We start from the raw sequence: 26,388 nt of genomic DNA, 5'->3' as shown, positions 1-26,388 counted from the left end.
AGAATGCATTAGCGGTGAGCAGGACCACGCCAGCCATTCTGTACTTTAAAAAAAACAGTTGGATTTTATATGTAGATGTAGACTGTTCGTGGTTTGGTTGAAAAAAAAAAATAAAAAAAAAATCACACCACACAAAGAGGTCACAGACAAACAGATTATTTAATTTACAAAGTCAAATGTCATTATTTTTTCTTCCACAGGCAGTCACTTCAGAGTGAGTCATATTTAAAATGACCACTGAGGATGGACTAGCAGGCTGTTAGTGATTCATGTTCCACAGATTTCACCAGGGAGTCCTTGGGTCACTTCATCCTGAAATCAGGGGGCCTAAGACGTGAAAAAAAAAAAAAGAAGAAGAAAAATGACTAAAAACAACCATTCCCATGCACAAGAGTGAACAATTAACACAATCAAGTAATCAATCATTTTTATTTCTTTTAAGATGAAGAAATAAGATAGATTTGTAAAAATTAGACGAATCACGATGGGGATGGGGTAATAATTTGTGTTTGCTGGAGTTCTTGGAGAGAATCAGCCATGGGCCAAAATGGACAAAACGTTGCCATTAAAAGAAGAAATGCTTTAAATCTGTGTCTCTATAAGCGTTTGGTTTATTTAGATCATTTCAGGTTAGGCTCGGGTTTGGGACGTTTGTGAACCTGTAAACACTGAGCTGAATAACAGCATTGGTTAAATAAAGGAAAGGCACTATCAAAGCATCAATCCAGCACAATGTATTAAATAGACTACTTCATGGTCTCTCTCTTTTTTTAATAATCCTTTCAGGTCTGGTGTCCTTTACGACCAGCTTCACTTCATTGTTTTCTTATCTGAAATCTACAGGCTCACCCACTCCAGTGATGCTGCCTTTCCCCCCTCCACTACACATTTAGAGTAAACACATCATTAATCACAATGCATTTTCCCCTGACAGCACCATTTAGCCACGTCTGGCACTAAAGGCCACAGGAGGTGCAGGTGTGTAAGTTCAGCTCATTTACCACCGCACTCAATTTCTGCCTCTCGATAAAGATTTTTCTTCTTCCACAATAGCCAATTAATGCTTGTCTAATCACAAAGGCAACCTGACCGAATGTGCCTGGTCTTGCACTCACAAAGCCGCATCTTGCGGCAGGGCTAGATGCCATATAGAAGGCCATAACCCACTTCTGGCAGGTGCTTATTGGCTAAAGGTTTGTTGAATTTTGTGGAATTTTGCTTTGATCAAATTAATTAAACACAATAATATTCAGAACATAACTAAATGCTTCATAATACAAACATTCCTTCAAGCACATTGTTCATTCACAGGCTAGAAAAAATACAAATCTTCTTTGTACAACCCCAATTCCAATAAAACGTAAATAAAATAAAAAAACAGTACCAAAGGATTTGCGAATTCTTTTTCAACCTATAGTAAATTAAATACACTACAAAGACAAGATATCTAATGTTCAAACTGGTAAACTTTATCTTCATCTTATTGCCTGGACATGCCACTTTTCCCAGAGAAGCCGGAGTGTTCACAGACAATGGTTTTCTGAAGCGTTCCTGAGCCCACGTGCTAATATCCTTTACAGAAAGCCGTTGGGATCAAAGGTCACGGCTATCCAATGTTGGTTTTCGGCCTTGCAGCTTACGTGCAGAGATTTCTCCAGATTCTCAGATTTTTAAAAATTGACGATGGTGGCAGAGATTTTCAAATCAAATTAAAACATTTAATACATTTATTTACAACACGTGAAACCCTTTATCACCCTAAATCAGCAAAACAAATGTACAAGCTGCAAATCATATGGAATCATTTACTGTGCGAGCTTGACTCGACAGAAAAATATAAATAATTTGCTCAACCCTGCGTTCACCAACTCCAGATCTTCAAGAGAATGACAATGTATTGACGCTTCAGTCAAAGAACACATATAGATCGCATCATTTTTCGTTCGTGTAATCGTACGATATGCCTGAAAAAAAAAATTGTTAGAAGGCTATATTCATTTGATTTAGGTAAAATGCAAGAACATACTCTTCCCTCCTCACTAGGCTATTCCTGGTTCAGTAATATCAAAGAAAATGTCATAATGGAGAACTCAGGCAGGCCCATTAATGGCGTGGTTGAGAGTGAAAGCTGCGCCGAGGCCGGGAGAACCCAATATTTATTTATTTATTTTGGAGCCATGTCGGTACGCCGGAAATCAGCCCTTAACCGCTTAAACATTTACAGACGACCTTATCCAGAGCGACTAACAATGGGTAGTTACAGGGACAGGCCCCCCGTAGACACTCAGGGGACATTCAGGGACACAATGGTAGCAAGTGGAGTTTCTACCTGGGTCTTCTGGTTCCTCTGAGTGTGTTACCCATTAGGCTATTACCAGGAATGTACTAAACAGGCTTTTTTTTGAGCATTCCTCAACTTTCCCAGATTTAAAGCTTTTGCTGTCCCTGCTTCTTTGGAACGTGTTGCAGGCATCACAAACGAGTGAAAACAACAAAGTTTATCAGTTTGAACATCTTTGTAGTGGATTCAGATGAATTTAGGTTGAAAAGGATTTGCAAATCATTGTATTCTGTTTTCACTTACGTTTTACACAACGTCCCAACTTCATCGGAATTGGGGTGGTACAATAAAATTGATAGAATAGTTATATTTGTGTTATATTTTATTTATGGTGGTCAAATCAGATTGATGTCATTTTACATTCAGTGCCTAGACAAATACGCAATACCACTAAATTGAGTCAAATTTGATATTTTGTAACAAATTTGTCTAGAAAAGAGGGTAATTGTCTTTTATTCGGGCAATTCGCCATATTCAAATTTCCTATTAATATTATTATTTCCTATTATACTGTTCAAATTTCCTTGAACAGTAGCATTTGGATCCCAAGGAAGAAATATAAAATGACCTGACTCCAACTAGTGGTTCTTCCTTAAAATGCACCGAATGCTGATTAGTCTTTGCAACTCAGAATTAGGGTTTGTATGTTCCAATCTGTCTTTAACTGGAAAATGCCGACTTTGTAAAATTCAATGCATGAATCCCAAGCGTAGTAGGAACATTTTTCTCATGGCACCAGTCAATGAAATCGGCTGCCACGGACCCAAGCCACACTTGGTTTGTTACTATGGTTACACCGACTGTTTTGCTGCCTTAGGGCAGGTGCATTATAAATAGTAATGATTCATCTTGACTGGAGCCGCCTGTGAATTCCACAGTTTCAATGCACCTAAAAGCCAATCAGAGTTGAGTATTCAGCCTGAGAATGGGGATACATGGCCATCGCTGACATGGGATGAAAGAAAATAAGATTTTTCTGCTTTTATTCGTCAGTTTTGTTGGCCACAGTTGTTCAGTTGTCAAGACAAAGTGGGAAAACCGCAGAATGCTCATGCATTTTCCAATAGGTGTGATCTTGCACTTTAACACTTACCTACCAACTGACAGCAATATTTTACAACAAGAGTATTAATTCATTTGCATTTGAAAACAGATTGCTGGCATCATTCATTTCATGCAGGTTGGTCCAACATCCAGCAGCACGAGCACCAACCACGCCTCGTCTGAATGCACCGTGGGAAAGCGATGAGACCAGGGCGGTTACGAAACTCCTTGATTTATCAAGTGGAGTAGGCTTCTTTCGGCTACTTTCTCATTCCTCGGAACTACAATCTTTAACAAATGAACATGAACCCAATCTTCTTTACTTGAGGTGTTTGCCATTATTGTAACATTATAGTAGTTTGTTTCTGCCGTCTCTTCCCGTCATTCGATCCAGCCCCAATGCAAATGACGAGAGATGCAAAACACAAGAGGTTTATATCAATCATCCATATATATACATATAAATAAAAATAATAAAAGTGAACATTTTTAAAGCACAGTCCTATCCTTCCGCAGAATTTACAACAATCACACCAAGTGCTTTACAGCTTTCAGGCTCCTGCTTTTCCAATTTAATTACACCGACGGTGGCGCCCGTCTCATTATAACATTAAGTTTGATTTGTTTTAATTACACGCCTTGTGTGACTCCACTAGAAAGACAGTCTCAAATTAAATTACAGAGCCTTTTACAAAAATAACACGCCACGCCTTTCTCAGTCCACCTCTTCACTCAAACAGGACAAAAAAAAATAAATAAAAAAAAGAACCACAAAGCTGGTAAACGTCACACTAGTCGACTATCTGCTTTAAGAGATCTACAGATCTACTGGATTTGAGGAATAAGCTGCTGCTAAATCATGGATAGACCCTGGGATCATTTCTGACTATTTCAACGTGAAAAGGAATCTTTTAATCGAAAGGACAATATGCCAATGAGAATGTAACAAGTATGATTTTGTCCTGTGCCCCTTTACAAAAAGGATGTAAGAACAAAAAGATCCCCCTTGCAAATCTGGGACAATACGCACAGCCCCTGCAGTGAAATATCGACCTCAATTCCCACCTGCAGAGCAAAAGGTAACAGACAGCACAGAGGAGCAGAGATCATTCCTTACTTGCTAATGCAGATGAATGTTTAAGAACGGTCCAAAATGACTAGTCTGGGGACTATTTTCAAATGCACTACGTGCCATGGAATCAAAACGACTGGTTTCTTCTAAAAACAGAGTAGTTCCCTTTACGTATAGTGTTGCAGGGATGGTTATGCTATTTCACCATATTTTAGGGGTCCAACAATGTGGAGGTCATTTTCTTGAGTTTTTTCTGAATGCTTTTCTGTTGAAAAGTGATAGATAGTCGTTGTTTTGCTGAGGTTGGTAACAGATTTGACAGCTGTGTTATGTGGTGGGCCGAGATATCAGCCCCATGAGATTTATCATGTGAGTTATATGCCGCGCCTCGACTTTTGAACCGAACAGTAACAGCCAGGAACACGTGACACTGTATTCTTTCACGTCCGAACATACGGAGTCATTCAACCAGGCTTAGTAAATAAAGTAAATAGTTAAAACATTTTCACGGTTTGCCTACTTCGATCCAGCTCAGCTCAAGTCACAACCGTATGAGAGGGACGAGAGGGTGGAGTAACAACAGTGATTGGACATTAACTTGCGAAGCTACGGTGATGTCCACTGTTCCTGAACCACAGAAGACGACACCATCTCCACAGTGAGCACCCGAGCTTGTTAAACTGTAAGAGCCTATGGGCAAAAGCCCCTGACCGCGAGTTAATGTCCAATCACTGGTCATTTCTGGACCAACTTCAACATGGATTGCCCATAAGGGCGTATTGGACGGCGCATGGTGGACCGGTTCGGAGTACCAAGCGGGAATCACCAATGAAACGTTATTCAGCCGCTTTGTCAAAAATATCATTATCAGTGTAGATTTCCTCCTGCGACGGGACCCAGTTTCTCCATATCGGCCCAGAGGCTCATTTTACCACATTAATCCACAGTCACAACTCACAGTCACAGTCACGTGTTCAAGCGCTGCAGACAACAGGGCAGCTTTTTACATCAGATCACCGGGTGCGAGTAATAAAGCCGAATCTCTGGATTCTTGTATTTTTTCCCCTGCTCTCTGTCCCGCACTGTTTTCAGCCCCAGGTTCCAGCAGACACGACACTCATTCTGGCCAAAACACACGCTGGGCCTGGTTGTGGAGGAATGTGATCAGAGTCCATTTCAGGCTTTAAGTGCTTTGCCAGGGCAAAGCCATTAATCTCGCATGTAAAAGGTTAAAAAAAAAAAAGCTTTACAAAAATCTATTCAAATCAGCAGCAGACTGAATCCCTGATATCCTGGGGGCCCTCAATGTCACCGACAGAGAGAATGAGATAATTACCATTTTTATACCATTTATCAAACGCCCCTATCCAGAGGGACTTGCAATCAGTAGTTACAGGGACAGTCCCTCTGGAGACACTCAGGGTTAAGGGTCTTGCTAGGGGACACAATGTTAGTGAGTGGGATTTGAACCAGAGACTTGGTGGTTCATAGGCGAGTGTGTTATAAAATAGGCTACTACCACGGAATTGCGAATCAGTCATTGGATGGGGATATGACTTGACAACAGAAGGATGAGCGAAGAAGATTCCTTTAAAATGTCCCGACATAATTTTTTTTAGTGGTCCTTAATACTGTATCTGAAATGTCTTTCCGAAATTCAGCCGTGGTGCAGAATTACTGCCACTTGCAGTCACAAAATGAGATCCCCAGGACACTGTGTTTTGGTGTCTGTAGTTTTAAATGCTAATGAGGAGGAGAGAGGCGGGACGAGGAGGAAAGCGGCCTATAGAAGTTGAGTGGGCATTCGCCAAAATTACGTCATCAACACCATTCACCAACCAGTGTTTGGCACAGACAGGAAGTCGTGTCAGCATTTTTTAAAGAAGAGACTTCTTCAGAGTCTCGCGTGACTGAACTTAAAAAAAACATTTGTGCTCATTTTTTACATTGAATCACAGAGCAACTGCAATGCTTTGCAAGTTTGGAAGCCATGATTGTCTGGGGAGTTCCATTTTTAGGGGAGGGGTGGGGGAAAAGCATGAGAAACGGGAGGTAACCTTTCTCTAAATGGCGAAGCACAATGACCAAAACACTCTTTACCCCTATCGCCATTTCTAGCCACTTCAGGACCATGTTAAATAATCTCACAAAGTGGAATTTTCAATATGTGAGACCTTTAACGTTAAATGTCATGCATTTGAGAATTTCATTGAATTAGTTGGATTAGCTATACTTCACACACAGAATGAATGTTGAGGAACAGTAGTGAATATATAGTGAAGTGAAGTGGAGGATGAAGGGATGCAAACGACAAGTAGATCAGGGAGAGAAATGTATGGGGTGGCTGCTTTAGAGGTTAATGACTATTCATTGAGGAATATTGAAGATGTGTGAACATGTGTGTGGTGGATAACCTTAAATCAGTGAAACTCAACCAGAGGATGGAGGGATGAAAAAGATGAGTGGAGTAAGGTTTTTAAGTTTTACTCATTATGTTTATTAATTTTACTTCATTCTTACTGTATTGATGGTATCTAGTATATTATTAATGATATTTTGTTAATATTTTTCATTGTCTTCATGGTGTAAATGATTCTTAAATAATTACATAATAAAAATGATTAAATTAGATTATGTGATAATGCCTCATTGAACAGCGGTTCTAGCTAACAAATCGGCTAGTACTAGTTAGCAAGTTAGCAGAGGAGGTGCTGGACAGAGGACAACTCACGGGGTCCAGAGCAGGGGGAAGGCGTCGCGCTCCTCCTGGCTGTACTCGCTCAGTTTGCGGGGGATTTTGCGGGGCTGCGGAAGCTCCTCCGTCAGGTTCTGCAGGATCTCGTCTGGAAGCACATCGTCGGGGAACAGATGGAGCCTCCGCATCATTGTCCGTCGGTGGAGGTTCTTGGGGAGCATCCCGTAGATGGCAAGCTTAATGACCTGGAGATCAGCGGAGACGATGAAAAACAGTCACATGTCCCTTCGTTTATTCCTTCTGACCTGGAGACTTCTGCACAATTTACTCATTTCAAACCTTCACCACACTTGTCATGACTTTCAGGATGCAGATGAAGTGGACGGGCCCGGCTGTGTAAATGACTGCTTTTGTGATGAACGAACCCACCGATTCTGCGCTGATGCAGGCGTGTAATGTGGCAGAAGCTCTTAAACACCTCCAGGCAACGGAGAGAATTTTAGCAGTTACAGCGTCTTCAATTTTCCCAGAAAACCAGCAGAACGACGAAAACAGCCGTTTGTGCAGTAATACGTCCGAGTCAATAAAAGAAAATGTGTTCACGCGTGACGAAAAAGAAAGAAATGTTTGGGCTTGCAAATAATGGATTCAGGAACAATAATAACACCAGTAAGGTATTATGGCAGCAGCAGGTTATCTGGTCTCCTGTCCGTTAGGGACACAGGGTCTCTCTCACACACACACATACATACATACACACACACACACACACACACACACACACACACACACACACACACACACACACACACACACAGTCAACTGCTGCTGCAAAAAACGGCATTTGTCACAGTTTATTACATTAATCACCAGATTGCAATTATTTTGGAATAATTCAATTTGTCTGGTGCTCACTGTAATGACGTCTTATCTGTGCACTTCTGTTTAATTGTGTAATTAAAAGTGGAGAATCGTGGGTAATTTAGAGCACAGTAACGAGAGTAACAGAGAAACCCTGCACATTTTCTCCTGAAAAAGCTTAACTTGCAAATGCTATGCATGTGGATTGTTCTAGCTCCAGTTCTAGTCTAGCTCCAAAAAACAAAAGTTCAATGAAGGGTCATATCATTAAGTTCCCATCACTTGCATGACAGTCAAATATCATGATACAAAAAACAAACTGTGGGCAAGCAGAGAATTTAAAACATTAAAATTGATTCAAACCATTATAAAAATTATAATAGTGAATAATACTGATTGTCATTGTGAAACACTGCAGCACAGCACACGGTGACACAGTGAAATGTGTCCTCTGCTTTTAACCATCACTGCGCCCGGGGAGCAGTGCGTGGGGACGGTGCTTTGCTCAGTGGCACCTTGGCAGTCCGGATTCGAACCACCAACCTTCTGATTACGGGGCAGCTTCCTTAACCGCTAGACCACCACTTCATCTGCCCCTACCACTTGACTCATGGACAGGATTTAATGACATGACCCCAACGTGGCACTGTAATAAGCATTTTGTACATTTCCAGTGTTGCTCGAGCAAGGTACTAAGGGGATGGGTTAAATGCAGAGAACACATTTCACTGTGTGCTATGCGGAGTCACATGTGATGATCACGTTCCCTTTTTTAGTTTAATACATTGGCGTTAGCTCATGGAAAAAAGTAGCTCTCGGCTGAAACAAATTTGCACCGCCTGCTTGTTTAAAAGGCCGCTGCTGTGCCACAGAATCAATCCTAGGATAGCGGCCTGGACAGGACCCGTGCCCAGGTCATGATGTTTCTAGGCAGCAGCTTGGGTTTTATTCCACTTCAGAATCCAGAGAGCTGAAAAATTCAGCTTTAAAAAAAAAAAAAAAAAAAAAAAAAAAGTAATAATAACGACAATATAAAAAAATATAAAAAACGCCCATCCTCCTTCCAAATTAGTGTTAACGCTCAGCTAGAACTGGGACCAGCGCTCCCTCCGACATATATCAGCTCCTGCCGTGCAGAGGCACATCCACCCAAAGGGAACCTCTTTTCATTCCAGCAAGCCGGCAGGCAAATAATACTGTTTTTTTAAGCAGTATTATGGACTGTTTTTGCAAATTCTGTAAAGTACAACGTGTTATGAATCTTACGCTAATATTAGAAGCAAGTGCATCTCACAAAAATATTAATTCATTCATAAATTAAATAAATTTAAATTGTCACTACAGAAACATCAGGATAGTCCTAAGCCTTAAAAGGATCCCAGGTAGCATATTTGGTTTACCCTGTTTCATACAATAAAAAGCTATATTTGTAGTAAAAGAGGAAATGTGATAAAAGAATGGAAATGGCACAATTATAAACCAAAACAGTTGCTGTGCACAAAGCAGATCACAGTGATAAAAATCATCAGAGAAAAGCCCTGAGCAGGATTCAGAGCTCAGCCACCCGCTGCTCCGGGTTATTTTGGGATGAGGTGGGTGTACACACACACACACACACACACACACACACACACACACACACACACACACACACCAGGTGAGATCTGTAGGTGTGAGATCATCAAGGTCCCTGAAACTCACACAGCACCGAGGCATCTTGCCCTTCCTCATGGTGGAAGCACCATTAAACCAGTGTGCAGGACTGTTTAAATGATCGTTTCAGACTTTCTCATGGGGCTTCTCATCGTTTTGGGGCTCCCTCAGCCAAAAGCATATTTGGTGTGAAAGTATACGCTTGTTCCCAACAGGAATCTTGGTCATGCCATTTGATGTCATCTTCAATTTTCAGCAGATGGCGCCTTTAAGAGGGTCACAGGTCAGGATTCATCTCCATTATAGAATTTCCCCCCCTTATTAAGCACACATTCAATGTGAGCTTTAATAAAAGTTTTTTAGGGTATTAAAAACACTGTAGTGGCAACTCTGTGATTAAATGACTTCACTTGTCCCCTGAAGGCTGATTTATCCATCTTCAGAAATGTTTAGAAAATGCTAATATATATGTGTGTGTGTGTGTGTGTGTGTGTGTGTGTGTGTGTGTATATATATATATATATATAAAAGAAAAAAAAAGAAGAAAAAAAAGAAAAAACCTGCTCATCAGCAAGCTGGAGAGCTCTGTGTCGGAAACATTAAATCACTTCAACTGGCAGACCGGGCAGGGCTGGACGTGGACACAGCGCCCCCTACTGCTGACAGAGGAACGGCATGCACAGCGGCAATCGATGAGAAGCAGTCCGACTCGGACACATCGCATGTGTTCCTTATGCAGCGTGGGCTTTGGCGATTCCGATAAAATAACAGATGGTCCTGGTTTTTACAAAATGTGCAATCATTTTATTGCGGTCTTCCCCGTTTCATGCTGCTGCTGGCACAGAGCCGATACTCCGAGGCGGATTAATCATCCCCATGTATACAGAAAGGGAAACTAATTCAAATTTCGGTACATGAACTCATTTTTATAGGATCTGTATATCATTTTTTATATCCTGCACACATTCAATCAGGTTAAACCAGACCATCCATCAAGTTAGCAATAATGAAACACAACGCAAGTTAAGCATTAATAAGCAACATTTGGATCAAATGATATATAATACACTAGACGAGATACTTACAGCTTTTGGGTCTTTCTGATGCAGCTGCGCTGCTGTGACCTGTTTGAATCCTCCCGGGTATCTACGAGAAGAACGAGAATCGCATCAGGAACTGGGTGAGGTGTTGGCGGAGGCCAGGCCTGATTCATCTCATATTCTACAGTGCAATGTGACCGGGCCATGGCACAACGCTGGTCATCAATCAGAACACAGAGGGTTCTTATAGTCATGGTATCTGTCAGAGACGGATGGATGGAGCTCAGCGTTACCCAGTGTGGGAGGAGTACACCTTTTGTTCCCATTTGTTCCCGGAAAAGGCGATGTGTCTGGTGTTCATGACCACAACGTGGTCTCCACAGTCACCTGGAGAGAAGAGACACATGAAGAACATCTCGAAATTCTGTGTGTGCGTGCTACACGGCCGTGCAGGGCTTAAACAGAAGCCCAGCAGGTGGATCGGTTCAGAGTAGGGCTGCAACTAACGATTATTTTAGTAATCGATTAATCTGTCGATTATTTTTTGATTAAAAAAAAACAAAACAAGAAAAGCATTCATTTCCAACCCTTTATTCAAAAACAGAACCAAAATCTTTAGAAAGTGCACAAACATGTTGCTCCTTGAGCTGTTATAATAATAATAAAATAAAAATTGACTAACACAAAAAACATACACATGTATGCTTTACATCTGCCAAATATAGACTTTTTTTTTTAAATAAAGTGCCACCTGAGCTGCCAGAACGATAAATAATTTATACAAAAATAAAGAACAATACAAATCAGAAAAATTTAACAGGATTTGTTTGAATGTCAGAACTTGTTCTCTACACTACACTGCAGATGCACACACTCGCAGACGCACACACACACACACACTGCAAAAAAGGCTTGTCTAACTTAGTAGTTTTGTCCTGATTTCAGTCCAAATCTCTAAAAAATCTTAAATCAAGATACATTTACTAGACACATGAAATAGCATAAGAAATGATGTCTTGTTTTCTGATAAAACATCTCAAAATTAAGTGATTGTTTAAAACAAGCAAATTTATCTGCCAATGGGGTAGGAAAATTAATCTTCATGAGATATAATCTCAAACAGAAGTTTTAAGCATCACTTTATTTTCTCATGCCATTTTTCTTGTCTAGTAATCTTGATTTAAGATTTTTTAGATATTTGGACTGGAAACGAGACAAAATTACTAGGTAAGAAAAGCTTTTTTTTGCAGTGTAGCTATACATGACAACACATTGAAAAATGAAGGCTAGTGAATAAAAACATGTCTTTAGTCTTTTAATGCAAAGTAACTATAGCACCCCTGCTTTACCCCTGCCTGTCAAGCTGGATGACGGGTAAACATTTACATTTACAGTAGTGCTGCAAGATTAACCTAATCACAATTGTAATCGCGATGTCAGTCTGTGCGATTACATGAACGCAAAAAGCTGCGATTTAAATGATTAGTACATGGATTGGATCGGCAACATATCCGATCCATTCTCTCATTCTCTCAAAGTTTGCGAGTCTCACTTCAGTCGGATGTGACGTATTGGGTCACATGACTTTCGATTCGGAGACATATGGTTAGACGCCGCATGACGCGCTGCATCGTACGTCAACGTCGCTGCCATATTGCCAGAGGCTCTGCTGTGGCGTGAAGCATATACATGTCTATGGAGAGAAGTGTATAAAAATGCCTCACTCTTGTGCTGCTTGGGGCTGTACAAACCGCTGTACGCTCCAAACCAGGGATTACATTTCATAGGTAAGGCTGGACAATTGTTTTTAATATATTTGGCCATTACAAAATCCCCATTTTATAAGTCTTAACCTTAGCTAAGATAGGCTAAGCTAGCGAAGCTATGCATTCCTGTGTTCAAGTCAGCCTCCAAACAACGTTTTGGCTAAATGTAGGCAATAACTATTTAGACTGTTCTTAGCTGTTTAGTTAACTTTTCTCAAACTTTGAAGGTTTCCTAAAGAAATTCACCTCTGTTTACAAATTTTAACTTTAGCTAAGCTAGCAAAGCTATGCATCCCTGAGTTCAAGTCAGCCTCCAAACAACGTTTTGGTTTAACGTAAGAACTATAAAACGGGATTTTTTTGTGATTTATTTAATTTTGTAGAATATTGTATTTTGAAAGCACTGGGCATTTCAGGTTATAAGTAGTTTGTATGTTTATCATATCGCAATCGCATATCGCAATATTGATCTCAATAATCGCAATATGTGTTTTTCCCCAAATCGTGCAGCCCTAATTTACAGCATTTACCAGACGCCCTTATCCAGAGCGACTTACAATCAGTAGTTACAGGGACAGTCCACCTGGAGCAACTTAGGGTTAAGTGTCTTGCTCAGGGACACAATAGGTGAGTAGTCCACGCGGAGACGCAGAAAACAGTCCGAATGCTGTTTCATCCCCCCTCCACACCTGTAGGTGGCGCTGTAAGTCCCCGTCTAGTTCTCCTCCGCGGCGAGTTAAACACCAGCACCAGGGACATTACGTTCCTCACTTCAAAATGGAACTAAAGTAGGATTCTGTAGCGACTTACCCTGCTGCTGAACTCCCTCCCTCCTCATCAAACACTCTAACATGTTTGCGTTTCAGGTGCAGGATCATTGCCGTGGTGCTCCCGTGCCGTGCCATGTTGCTTTTGCATATTTTCGCGCAGATTTCTCTGCCTCCGCCATGTATCTGTCCTCTACCTCCGCTTGTTTCTTTTTTTTTTTTTTGCTCCGCGCTGTCTATGAGGCGCCAAACTCTGCTAGCATCTGTGCGCGAGAGAGACCGAGTGTGTTCACTCCGCTCCGGCGCTCAAATAAAGTTTTTTTTTTAATAATCAAACGTCTCCGCGCCGCGCGACATAACAAATCAATTAGGAAATTCGATTCAATCGATTAGTTGTTGCAGCCCTAGTTCGGAGAAGCAGATGAAGAAACTGGAAGCCACCATTTGAAATCCAGCTGAGGCATAAAGGCTCAATTTGGAAAGTTTCATTTAAAAAAAATCCCAGCAGGACTCGGCTAACAAGCGCTCTAACGCCCTGCCAGCATTGCCGTTTCGGAATCCAAGTGGTTCAATTCCAAACTGCTGGACAGAGGAGAACCTTCACCCCCAGCTTGAAGCCACTGCACAATCGCAGTACGGGGCCCATAAGGGGCCTGCGGTGGGAACTGATTAGGGGGGGACAATTCAATCCCATAACATGCTGGTTTTCAAATAGCCATTTCATTTTTTTCAAGAAACTACAGTCAATTCGTTTAGTTCCATGCGATCACCCAAAACATTTGTGTGATTTTTTTACGGTAAAAAAAAAATCGCTGTGCACCCTGCACAGTCCAATACGCCCTTACAGACCAAGGGATTTTGGTCTTGCAATTCATGTTTAAATAAGTCTAGAAATGTCCAGAGATTGGACATTATCTCAAGAGGGGGAGGGGCTCACTGGAGCTTACGGCTTTTTACAGTTCTCAGCACTCAGCAGCATGGTCTTTTCCGGCTGACTGCACGTCTGAATGTGAATAATTATTATATAAACATTTAATTTGGGTTTGAGCATTGTTTCATGTTAAATTCATAATCAGGCTGAACTGAAGTCTGACTTATAATACAGTAAAATAAATAATAATACTGTTATTATGTTATTAGATAACTCCTCTTGGTGTGAAGAAAAATAACAATTTAAAAAAAAAAAAAACACACCCCTATATCAAAAATGTGCACTACACTTACACATTTCTTCCACAACCCTGAACCGCTTAACTGAAACGACAGTTTCTTTCTCCAAATTCTTTAAAATGGGCTCCATCAGGTTCGGCCGTAGAGTATCAGCTGTAATCTACATGATTTATGAAAGGTACACGGCCGCGGAGGTGCTGGAATACGGAAGCAACGCACGCAGCACCATGTGACGTGGGTCACTACGTAAAGCCACAAAGATACCACATACTGCTCTAGTTTTAAACGTTGCAGTTGCAAAAACGTTTTCTCGCACAGTCTTACGGGAACTAACGTACTTCGTAATACATTCATGAGTCAAGTAGACTTTTCAGGAAATGTATATGTTAAGTTTTGTAATACGAACTTTTCAAGGCCTGGAAAATTCTCCTTTCGAATTCCACGACTTCTCCAACCGTAAAAACCCTGATTATATTAAAACTGGAGGCAACGAACAGGGCTGAAAGGAAAATCTGTAGATTGTGTAGACTCCTCCACCACCTTGTGGTCACAACGATGAACAAAAAAAAGAATTTGTACACTGATATTAAGTACAAGCAGCAACATATGAAGCAACACACACAAACAAACACCTTTCTGTTTCACCCACTATCACGACTGCAACAACAGGGAGAAATGTTGGGAGAGGTTATTTGTGGGGTTTTTTTTCGGCCAAAATTGCACAAATGAGCAAAGCAGAGCATCACTACTTTATTGGACTTTTCGGCTCCAGGGTACGGTAGTCTGACCTTAAGATGTCATGTTCTTCACCAATTCAAATCCGATCACCCTGGTTCTGTTACGTGGCAGTGGTTTGAAAAAAATATCCCAATTAGAGATTCAGAATTACCATTTTGACACTCGACCCAAAGAATCAACTGCCTGCTCACAATTTCTGTACATTTCAGTGAGAGAAAAGGTGGCCGACCAGTTATCAAATGAGCCACTTCTCCACAACCGGCATGCGGTCAAGATTTCAATATATTGAGAAATTGCGATATTATTTTCAGCCTATATCATGCAGGTCGAACTGCAAGTTTCTGCGGATGCTTATTACTGTTTTATTATAGAATGTCCTAAGAATTTATCTAAATGGACTTGAGTGGCCTAGCAGTTAAGGAAGCAGCCCCATAATCCCGATCCGCCAAGTTGCCACTGAGGTCCCCTTGATCAAGGCACCGTCCCCACACACTGCTCCCCTGTCATGGCTGCCCACCGCTCACCAAGGGTGATGGTTAAAAGCAGAGGACACATTTCGTTCTGTCACCGTGTGCTGTGCTGCAGTGTTTCACAATGACAATCACTTCACTTCCACTTCATAAATTGGCAGGGTGTTATAAACTGGCAGATAGCCGATTTGAATTCGTATTTGACCGATATCGGCGTCACTTACTCAGGGCGTGGTAAATCGGCTTGTGCTTCCCCTGCAGTCGGACCGCGCACATCGTCCCGATCTTCCCCGGCGGCTGCATCCTGGCGTCGATCAGCCACCAGGACCGGGCGAAGGTGGCCCATTGCTGGGCGAGAAGGAGAAGGGAACAGAACACTTGGAGTTAGTTCCTCAGCAGTCAGACGGAGTCACACTGTCTCTATATTTAAAAACGTCAAAGTGCTCCAGCTCTTGCCTGAAACGAATAAGCTCGAGCCAACACAATGTACTAAAAACGAATAGATAAAAGTAACTTACCTGCGAAGATCTGGAAAAGCTCGACATATTATATTATCCGACAGAGCATCGCTGTGAAAACTTGACCCCGACGTGGACCACGCGTCCCAAACCATAAAGGCATCCGGTGACAACGCAAAGCAAACACAAGTAGTTCCGCTCCAGTCGTTTGTGTGTTGGCTTGTCGTTTTTCCTAACGTCTTTTGTGCATTTTTTTAATTACATTTATTGTATAACACATGCATACGTTAAATTATATTATTCCTAATCGAAGTTGCCATATGTATCTGCCCTGGGTATATCAGCACCACAACAACAATACACTTCCAGCCGTAAGAACCATCTGACATTTTACTCTAAGTCGGCTAAATCTGCGTTATTTTGTGTGTGTGTGTGTGTGTGTGTGTGGGTGGGTGGGTGTGTGTGTGTATATAAAATCTTGAACATCCTCAGTTTCCTATCGATGGCATTTTGAAGTTGCAACATTGCGTCACTTCCGGGACTAAAGCGGAACCAGCGGGAAAGCGCGGAAATTTCGAGCCCGATGTCAACAGGAGCTGAAGTAGAAAATATTTCCATCTTTCCATGGACAGATACGCCGCCGTGCTCGTCGTGAACCTGGCGCCCGAGAAGGGCGAAACAGGTGCGGACGGTGAGTAAAAGTGTGATGGCAGTAGCTCGACTTGAAGATGTTTCAAATCCGACCCAGTAACATTCATCTTTAAAATGCGATTATTTGCAGTACTCTCTGTTAGAGAGAGCGCGCGCTGTGTGCTCGTGCGTGCGTGTATGTCTGTGTGTGTGTATGTGTGCGCGCGTGTCTGTCTGTGCGCGTGTCTGTCTGTGTGCGTGTCTGTTTCTGTCTGCGTGTCTGTGTGCGTGCATGTCTGTCTGTGTGCGTGCATGTCTGTCTGTCTGCGTGTGCCTGTCTGTCTGTCTGTCTGCGTGCATGTCTGTCTGTCTGCGTGTGCCTGTCTGTCTGTCTGTCTGCGTGTGCCTGTCTGTCTGTCTGTCTGCGTGTGCCTGTCTGTCTGTCTGTCTGCGTGTGCATGTCTGTCTGTCTGTCTGCGTGTGCATGTCTGTCTGTCTGTCTGTCTGCGTGTGCCTGTCTGTCTGTCTGTCTGTCTGCGTGTGCCTGTCTGTCTGTCTGTCTGCGTGTGCCTGTCTGTCTGTCTGTCTGCGTGTGCATGTCTGTCTGTCTGTCTGTCTGCGTGTGCATGTCTGTCTGTCTGTCTGTCTGCGTGTGCATGTCTGTCTGTCTGTCTGTCTGCGTGTGCATGTCTGTCTGTCTGTCTGTCTGCGTGTGCGTGTCTGTCTGTCTGTCTGCGTGTGCGTGTCTGTCTGCGTGTGTGTGCCTGTCTGTCTGCGTCTGCGTGTGCGTGTCTGTCTGTCTGCGTGTGCGTGTCTGTCTGTCTGTCTGTCTGTGTGTGTGTGGTGGTGGTGCATGTACGATTTTTTTTCCAACATCCCTCTTTCGCTGCAAGGTCTTCTGTCTGTAAAGCGGATATATGAGCAAGTGAAGAGCGTTTCGGCGGTGTCCGGTGTGAAGAGGACTTCTCAGTTCCCAGGTAGGTTCCGAAATCAACTCTTACTGTAATGAGTAATTGTGTGAGTGAAGCTAACTCCGGCTATGAAAATGTGTACAACAACAAATGTAAATAATTCCGTTCGATATTAGATTAGACTGCGTCTAGAGACGTGGTCCCTCCCAAATCTGTGATCTGAAGTTGAGCTTTATTGTCATTTCAGATACATACGTGTTAGAGGGTACATAGTGAAATAAACCAACGTTTCTCCGGAACCTGGTGCTACATGTAACATTTAACAATGTTATGTATGTGTGCAACACAGACAAACCGACTACAAAAAGTGCAAACGGGACACGGTCGGTGCAAGAATAACATTTAACAAAAGACGTGTAGACAACAATGAGACAGACGGAGCTGAACTGGTGAAATGAATAATAAATAAATAAATGTGCAAAGTAAAATAGTAGTAGTAGCCTAGTGGGTAACACACTCGCCTATGAACCAGATGACCCAGATTCAAACCCCACTAACTACCATTGTGTCCCTGAGCAAGACACTTAACCCTGAGTGTATCCAGGGGGGGACTGTCCCTGTAACTACTGATTGTAAGTCGCTCTGGATAAGGGCGTCTGATAAATGCTGTAAATGTGGTGCGATAATAGTTTATATTACTCAATATAAAAGAGTGCGTGTCAGTCCCTAAGTGTTCAGGTGCCTGATGCCCTGTGGGATGAAGCTGGCAGTGAGGGCCTGAATGCTTTGGTACCTTTTTCCGGATGGTAGGAGGGTGAAGAGTGAATGTGAGGGGTGTGTAGAGTCCTTCACAATGCTGGTGGCTTTCCTGGTGCATCTCCTATAACCAAAAGTCTACAGATGGAGAACAATATTTTATATTTTTTGGGCAGTGGTGTCCTAGCGGTTTTGCCGGTCCGAATCCCGATCCACCAAGGTGCCACTGAGCAAAGCACCGTCCCCACATACTGCTCCCCGGGCACCTGTCATGGCTGCCCACTGCTCACTGTGTGCTGTGCTGCTGTGTTTCAGAATGACTTTCACTTTCATATGATATGTTTATATAATATTCAGTAGTAATGTGTTTCACATTTGACTTCAGCTTGTTCTGTCAGTGGAAATCCAGCCCCCCAGAAATGGCTTTTTGCCCTTCAGGCCTATTGCGGTTCAACACAGGTAATTCCAGCAAGAACACTCATCTAGTCTAGATACTCTGCTCATGGCGTTATTATGTAATAAATAGCATTCTAATCAATTTGTCAATTTTAAAGGTTCTCATGTTGTAATGCATTAACTCTCTTCATTGTGCATTTCCAGTTTAGTAGCTCTGACTGGGAGGAGCTGTGGCCGGGCCCTCAGATTAACGATGGTGAGGACGTTGCTCCCACCCTTCTGGAGGCGTATGAAGACGCGCTGGAGGAGCAGCGGCAGCAGCAGCAAGAACAGGGAGGTCCGGCTGAACCTCCAGGCCCTAAAGAGTAAAGCCCAAATACAGCATTTCCTGCATTTCCCCGTACTTGTCAGTGTTTCTGATGGCACTTAACCATGTTTCTGACCGTGTTACTACAGGCTTTTTGAGGAAGCAGCAGATGGGCTTCACCAGTTAGCTGACAAGCTTCCTCCTCCAGGTATTGTTACTAAGGTTTTATTTACTTGGCCTGTTGGATAATTTTTTTGCTAATCTTTCAGCCCATCAGCAGGGTTCCTATGTTCATTTTAAAACCTGGAAAAGTCATTCGTGCTCATTTTTACATCCAATCAACAAGCAACTGCAATGGTCCAGAGCAGGGGGAAGGCGTTGCACTCCTCCTGGCTGTACTCGCTCAGTCTGCGGGGGAACTTGGAGGAAGAAACACTGTCCTTTTAAGTTATGCATTTTAGGGTCGCCATAAGTTTACTTTAACAATTTTTTTTTCACCTTTGCACAGGAATTTCAGAGGACATGTGTTCATGAAAATTTGCCTTAGTCACTGAAAAGTCATGGAAATTCTTTCTTTTTTATTTTGTGTTGTCCACCCAGGGAAGTCCCTTCTAGATGTGCTTTTAATCTGCCTTGACAAAGAGGCGCCCGACATGAAGGTCTTCCTTCCTGTGCTTGGTGCCTTGAGGCACATGCAAGCCTGGCACTCTGCTAAGATCACTATAGTGACTGATCACACAGAGGGGTAGGGAATCAAAACGAGTCAAATTCTTACTCTTATATTGTAACACGCAACATCATTTTTTTCAGTGTGCAGTTTAATTTATTCCTCATTTTCAGGTGGCAGAAAGAAGCTTTGTACCTGACAGCTGATACATGTGGTGGCGGTGATATTGAACGCTGTATTGACGAGAGAGAATTATGGAGGGGAAGTGTATTAATCAGAGAGAAGAAGGTAATGGCTTATTCCTGTTTTTCATTTGTGTAAATAATCTAAAAACATATTGATTTGTAGGTGTGAAAGTCATATTTTCAATTTCATAAAGTACTGTGAGTGGAGTAAGACGTTATGAAACGTTTTTTACACGCCACTAGAGGGCGAGAGAGCTCCTAATAAGTGAACTGTCTTCTTTTCTTATTCAAAAGTAAACTGACTGTTAACGAGTTACCAATCACTTTTTTTATATTTACCGGGTTATTGGTGCATTTGTAACTATTTCAGTTAATGAGCTCATGCATTACAGGATTACATTAGTGTGTCAGATATAGGCATTCAGGATAATCTCTCAATTAGCAGGTAATTAAGGGAATCAAACTCCATTATAAGGATTTGTTAAAAGGTTTCTTCATCTGCTTTCTCTGATGATCAAACATAAAATTATTATAAAATTAAATAATAAAAAATAAGTAAGAGGTGAAAACTACTGACTTAGAGTCCACACTCAGAATGGAAGCTTAGGTGCAAGATCAGCATACCACAGAAACATATTTTTACTCTTTTTACTATATAACGTTTGTCTTTGAATGTATATGTAAAACGTTTTTTTATCAAGTTTATCTAGAAAGACCAAACAGTATAGGTAAATGCTTTGTAAAGTTGCGACTGTAAGTGTTGCCTGAGTGTAACTGGATGACATTGGACAGAATTCAGAGTGTGATTGTATAGATGCAGTGCAGAAGGATTTTAATGCTACTGGATTTGTCAAGTCGTTGGTTCTATAGTTGCACTATTTATGATGAGCTCACATTGGGATTGTGGTAGGAAAAACTTGCAGGTGTATGTGTCTATTTATAAATTAAAATGGTAGAATATTCAATGTTTCATCCACCACTAGGGACATAGAGACCTGCTGTTTTTAGCCATGTCTGCGTTGCCCATTTCTAGTTCGTCTCAGAGGTGAGGTTTAGTGGTTTCTGTCTGAAGTCGACCGAGATGAAGAGCTCCTGGAACAGCCTCCTGTCTGCTGATGGAGATTCTCCCCGAAGACTTCCCTCAGAGGTGAGCTCCCCCTTATCCAGCTCCGGCTCTTATCTGTAAATGAGTGAGGCGTCTGCATCACGACCCTTCAGACTGGGGACTGGTGGCTTTAGGACATAGCAGCAGATGGATCATGACTGCCTTCATCTTGGAACTGACAAGCACACTATCTCTTATGTCTCTCTCAACATATTTCTATTACAGCAGTATTACTAATCGCTTGGTGCCTTCATTATTCATTTCACAGATTTTAAGCGCTGTCTGTCTGTATTCTTTGCTGTTTTGTATGTCTTAAATGTTATTGTTTGTCTGTGCTCTTTGTCAGACTGTAAAAGTCTTGTTTAAATGTTACATAGAGCACCAGGCCCTGGGGAGACATTCTTGTACTGTATGTAATATGTACAGAGTCGAAATGACAACAAAGCTCACCTGACCTTGAAGTTTGGGCGGATGGCGGGTGTAGAACTGGAGGAACTGGTTACACAGCAACATAAAAATTACTCATCTTCCTTACATCATCTGCTCCGTTCATTTTATCTAGAAGGAAACATCTGTGCTCAGATGTTTGAATATTTCACTATTCACAATATTCAGATTTTTCTGAAATCATGTCAGATTCCATATTGATGCAATTGAATCATTTCCTTTCAGAGTGACTTGTTCTTCCCGCACAATCACATAGGACATCTTTATTATTGTCACTTTAGAGGGGACAGGATTCGTGCCCCTGTGTTCATGAAAGGACCAGAAAGGCTCTGGAATGTTCCGCTCGGTGAATTTTCCACTTAATATTAATCTCACTGTGACTGCTGGCATTTGCTTGCGCTGCTCTGGTCAGACCTGTTGTGAGAAGTGTTGTCATGTCTAGGATTACATCTGATTACATGAACTCAGCATATCATAGTGGGGGTGTAACTTTGGTTAAGTTCATATCAAGGTAAATAGTGTTTTCTGACGTTTACATTTACATTTACATTTACGGCATTTGGCAGACGCCCTTATCCAGAGCAACTTACAACATGCTTTCAAGTTACCATCGATGAAGTGATCAGTTCTAGTTCATTAGGACCCTCAACTATGAACACAACCTTTTTATTCACTCTTCTGTACATAAGTTAGACAATAAGAAAGTTACAAGTTAATCCAAATGTTATCTAAAGAGGAAGGTCTTGAGCTGCCGTTTGAAAATACTCAGTGACTGAGCTGTTCTGACCTCAAGGGGAAGTTCATTCCACCACCGAGGGGCCAAGACAGAGAAGAGTCTAGATGAATGTCTCCCTTTTACCTTCACGTCTTTCTTTTCATTTTTCGTCTAGTCTTCATGAATCCACTTTTTGCAACAAATTGTTGCTCATTATAAGACATTATGATGTTTCCCGACCTACAGCATGTTGAACACTTTCTTGATATTGTGTGTAAAGGTCTGATTCCTGCTTTAGATTAGCCACAGTTCTTTTCTTAATTGAGGTGTCCCTAATTAACTAAAATCGAATAAATCAACATATCAGAAGAATCATTTTTGTTTAAAGACACAATAAACTTTGTGTATGTACACACTGTACGACTGTATGTAAAATTCTCCTTCGCTTGATTTTGACATTTTAACAAATGCAAGAAACATGTACATATTTATTGATCTAAAATGGATAGTTTCCTCTGGTTTAATGTTAGGCAGTAAAGAAAAAAGCTTTTAGTGTTTGTAAGGTGTGTGTCAATAATTATTAATAATTAATAATAATTTTTTTTAATTAATAATAATTTTTTTTCTTTTTTTTTTTAATTGGTTTCAACTAAATATATTTTTTTCAATTAACTAAAATGGTTAATTGCATTTCTCTCTGTCTGCAGGTTTTTCACTATTACCAGCCTGTCCTGGATCTGGTCCAGTTGGTCACAGTTGCAGACCTGCCGGCCTTCCTCTGTTCCAATACAGAATTTGAACTGTATGTTTCAGCCGCTTCCCTCGCACCGCCACCCTGTAGAAACACGTTTTTATATTGAGCTGCAGTCAGAATTAAACTGAGTTACGCATCTTACAGTAGAGTTATTAGATTATTTATGAAATGCCCCCTTTCCAAATACTCGCCTCTATTAAACCTCCTGTTAAATGTAGTATATTATGGATACATTTTCCTTTTATTATGTCTCACAAAACACTGATGGATACATCCATAAAATACCTAACTGACACTTCTTTATTCATTATATTATTTTTATCTAAAGTATCATTTTTAATCAGAGTAGTTTATTGCTCCAGCTAATGATGGCCAGATATGGTATGATTTATTCATTTGTTTATTACCCCTCAAGATTACATCTCTTAAAAATTTCCAGAGTAGCTACTGTGTATGTGATGCAGCTGTACAACTTGAATCCCTGCAGTTCCCTCACGGTGTTTTGGTCTGTTTTTAAAGTGGACCTCACTCTTGTTTGCGTTCAAACCTGCATCTGTTTAATAAGGGTGAAAATCTTGCATATTTAGATGCAGATGTTAACAGCGTGGAAGATGCCCTGTTCGTGGACTTCTGGTAGCCACTTTATTAGAGACACCCTGGAGTGTAGTAAAATTAACAATAAATGCATTAAAGGTTTTAAAGTAAACACAAATATTTTTCTTTCTTTTTTTACATTTTTTTAACCTTAACCTAATATTTTTATAGTTGTCCAACTTCCAAATCGGTCAAAGCCCAAATGCTTCTGGAGCAGCTGAAGGCGCTACGGGGGAAGGTGACTCAAGGCCTTTTATATATCTTTTATACATAAATATATATATATATATATTTTTTTATCCTGAGTGTGGTGATGTATCTTGTTGCAGGTTGGGGCTCTTTTCTCCCTCTCCTGTGTGGTCAGCACCATGGCCCCGCCTCCAGCCGCTCAGCTGACCTCTCACAAATGGAAGGAGTTTGTGGCCAAGCGACCCAAAAGCCTGTCTGGTGAGAACTGAGTCACCCCTGCTTACATTTACATTTACATTTACGGCATTTCTCAGACGCCCTTATCCAGAGCGACTTACAATCAGTAGTTACAGGGACAGTCCCCCTGGAGCAACTTAGGGTTAAGCGTCTTACTCAGGGACACAATGGTAGTAAGCGGGATTTGAACCTGGGTCTTCAGGTTCATAGGCGAGTGTGTTATCCACTAGGCTACTACCACCCTGCTTCTTACATCAAATGTAAACTGGAGAAAAATGGCACCTTACTGCTCAGATTACTTAGTTGGTAGACTGAACTTAAACAAACATACACTTTAAAGGTTGACTCAGCATTTTCAACTTTTATGTACGTACACTACACCATTAGATAAAAAATAAACATTACTTAGCTTTTTTATATGTTATCACAAGGAAACAAATGCTGCTTCAAACAAATGTTACTGACTGGTTTTCAGTATTTAATAGTTTTTAGTAAGACATTACTTATCCACAAATCCATTACAGATGCGACTAGGGTAAGTAAGGGGACCCATAATTGGCAGGTTGCCCTGACTGTATACCTTACCATTAGAGTCGAGGCAGTTGTCCCTGTCTGCTCTAGTGAATGTCATCTTACAATATATGCTGTTGCCATGCATTCATGAACAATAACAATTATTTCACCCACATTCAGTCTCATAAAAATCTCTGAGCTGTGTAGTTTTTTACATTTAAAACTGCAGTAAAATGCGGTTTTGTTAAAAGAGCTAATTTTTGACCTTTGATTTTTGCACAGTCCCCGACATTGAAGTGAAGGGGGAGACAGCCTACTACTTCCTCCTGGTCCGGGGGTCAGACGAGGGCACCTGCAGTGCCAGAATGATTCACTCAGCCAATCAGATCAATGGTGCAGCCGCCCTCGCAACGACCAACAGCCTTTCGCCGTCGCCGTCAGGTAAGTGTGAATGAATTTTCTTTCTTCCACACACCTAACATTTTACTCTGTGGTGATGTGATTACTACAATTAAGCACAATGGTTATTATACAGAAATGTGCTAATTGCACAATGTTCAGCTTTTTTTCGTTCGATGATGACGTTTGCTGTGAACAAGGGAATCCCACTGGAATCCTTTTAAATGCAGTTTAATGAGCAGTGTTGGGTAATTAAGCTGCAGGCCAGTGTGTGTGTGTGTGTGTGTGTGTGTGTGTATATATATATCTGTACTCGGGAGGCTATATTGTAGCCAATTAATCTTGTGTTTCTTTGTGTAAATGAACATGGTTGGAAGTTGAACTGTGGTTCTCCCTTCTGCAGTGTTTGACATTGATGCCTGGTTGCGTTGTCTGCCCCGTCTCCGTGGCGACCAGCTCCTGCGCAGGGAGAGGCGACTGGCGGAAATGCAGACTCTCGCCATCAAGGAATGCCTGAGTAAGACGCAGACGCAGACGCACACTCACACTCACATATAGTATGACTGGGTGGGGTGGGCTGCTGACAAGTTTCATCACTGAATGGGTCACTAAAAACAGATTTACTGACATTTAGAGTTTTTTCAAAAAGATGAAATGAGAACTCCTCTGTCAAGGGAGAAGAGCAGAGGCACATCTGCCGGCTCAGATGCCAGTCAACCACTTGCGGGCGCTGCTGAGCCTGGCGCGGGACCAGTACCTGCACACGCTAAATGCCAGTCTGCCCAGAGGGCCTCCCAGCAAAGTGATTGAGAAGGAAAACCGTGAGCAGGGTAGGGTACAGCGTCCACCTTCTCTGGAGCTTGAGAAGGAACACAGACCTGCAGTAGAGATGTTGTTTAACACAGTGTATGTTTGTGTGTATCGCTAGCCCGTCCACAGTGTGCTCATTGCTCTGCCTGGCCTGAGAGGGGCGTCCTCCACAACCTTGAGAAGCTGAGGAAGAGCCAGCAGAAATCCAGGTACGTTGGACAACATGGATCGTGACAAACTGGTATATTAATTTACAGCATAGGATCAATTTTAAAAGGTTCTCATCTCAACTCAAGACTCAACTCAGTAAGTCAGCTCATGACCTACAGATTCCTTTAAATTCTTTCTGGAAGCAGTACAGTCATGTATGTGTCAACATAATGGATGATTTTGAAATGTACCCAAGAGGTTTTGCATGATTGTTTATTTTTTCTGTCTCATTCTCTCTTCCCGAGGTCCAGTATTCTGGCTGGCGGCTCCTCCGACTCTCTTATGGGCCCTAAAGATGCTCAGAGAAGCTCGACCTCAATCCTTCTGGACGCTAAGGAGCTGCTCAAACTCTTCACTCCTGAGGGTCTGCCCAGTGCCTCGCTACAGCCACTGCAACTGCTCAGAGGGTAAACACACACATGCACACATATACAGTGCATATGGAATGCATTCACAGTGCATCACTTTTCTTGTTAGGTTGCAGCCTT

At 41.8% G+C, this 26,388-nt stretch overlaps 2 protein-coding genes and 1 long non-coding RNA gene across 7 annotated transcripts in view; 1 reads left to right on the top strand and 2 right to left on the bottom strand.

Annotated features, from left to right (window-relative positions):
* Positions 1-140: 140 nt before the first annotated feature.
* mrpl13 (mitochondrial ribosomal protein L13) lies at positions 141-16,244 on the bottom strand. The gene is made up of 6 exons (XM_028985834.1): positions 16,136-16,244; positions 15,842-15,965; positions 11,000-11,093; positions 10,752-10,812; positions 7,189-7,397; positions 141-327 (listed from the first exon to the last, which is right to left on the bottom strand). Exons 1-6 carry the CDS (start codon positions 16,160-16,162, stop codon positions 303-305), a joined length of 540 nt encoding a protein of 179 aa, XP_028841667.1. The 5' UTR covers positions 16,163-16,244; the 3' UTR covers positions 141-302.
* Positions 16,245-16,620: 376 nt separating this feature from the next.
* Positions 16,621-26,388, top strand: part of mtbp (MDM2 binding protein) — an 18,682-nt gene continuing 8,914 nt past the window's right edge. For 3 of the 5 annotated variants that reach the window (XM_028985681.1, XM_028985680.1, XM_028985677.1), the window contains exons 1-16: positions 16,627-16,766; positions 17,599-17,682; positions 18,758-18,831; positions 18,973-19,133; positions 19,225-19,283; positions 19,676-19,820; positions 19,916-20,030; positions 20,961-21,074; positions 22,902-22,996; positions 23,714-23,780; positions 23,872-23,989; positions 24,764-24,922; positions 25,284-25,397; positions 25,555-25,710; positions 25,809-25,899; positions 26,146-26,307. In XM_028985681.1, the coding sequence (XP_028841514.1) occupies positions 16,700-16,766; positions 17,599-17,682; positions 18,758-18,831; positions 18,973-19,133; positions 19,225-19,283; positions 19,676-19,820; positions 19,916-20,030; positions 20,961-21,074; positions 22,902-22,996; positions 23,714-23,780; positions 23,872-23,989; positions 24,764-24,922; positions 25,284-25,397; positions 25,555-25,710; positions 25,809-25,899; positions 26,146-26,307 (1,781 nt within the window). In that variant the 5' untranslated portion in view covers positions 16,627-16,699. Of the gene's footprint in view, positions 16,767-17,598; positions 17,683-18,757; positions 18,832-18,972; positions 19,134-19,224; positions 19,284-19,675; positions 19,821-19,915; positions 20,031-20,960; positions 21,075-22,901; positions 22,997-23,713; positions 23,781-23,871; positions 23,990-24,763; positions 24,923-25,283; positions 25,398-25,554; positions 25,711-25,808; positions 25,900-26,145; positions 26,308-26,388 lie in introns of all 5 variants that reach the window. The other 2 variants (XM_028985679.1, XM_028985678.1) reach the window with 2 other exon arrangements.
* Positions 19,166-23,105, bottom strand: LOC114793632 (uncharacterized). The gene is made up of 3 exons (XR_003750268.1): positions 22,917-23,105; positions 21,483-21,590; positions 19,166-21,107 (listed from the first exon to the last, which is right to left on the bottom strand). It is a non-coding gene; the product is annotated as an uncharacterized LOC114793632 (long non-coding RNA).

The sequence above is a fragment of the Denticeps clupeoides genome, chromosome 7, assembly GCF_900700375.1.
Source record: "Denticeps clupeoides chromosome 7, fDenClu1.1, whole genome shotgun sequence".
NCBI lineage: Eukaryota > Metazoa > Chordata > Actinopteri > Clupeiformes > Denticipitidae > Denticeps > Denticeps clupeoides.
This window is presented reverse-complemented; position numbering and strand designations above follow the sequence as displayed.

What these genes read in the sequence shown, in the direction of transcription:
- mrpl13 (XM_028985834.1), bottom strand. Translation starts at nt 16,162, where the DNA reads ATGTCGAGCTTTTCCAGATCTTCGCAG. An exon ending in GTGTACTCCTCCCACACTGG is followed by an intron (nt 10,813 to 10,999) that starts GTAACGCTGAGC and finishes TTCTTCTCGTAG; the next exon opens with ATACCCGGGAGGATTCAAAC. An exon ending in TTCCCCCTGCTCTGGACCCC is followed by an intron (nt 328 to 7,188) that starts GTGAGTTGTCCT and finishes TTCACGTCTTAG; the next exon opens with GCCCCCTGATTTCAGGATGA.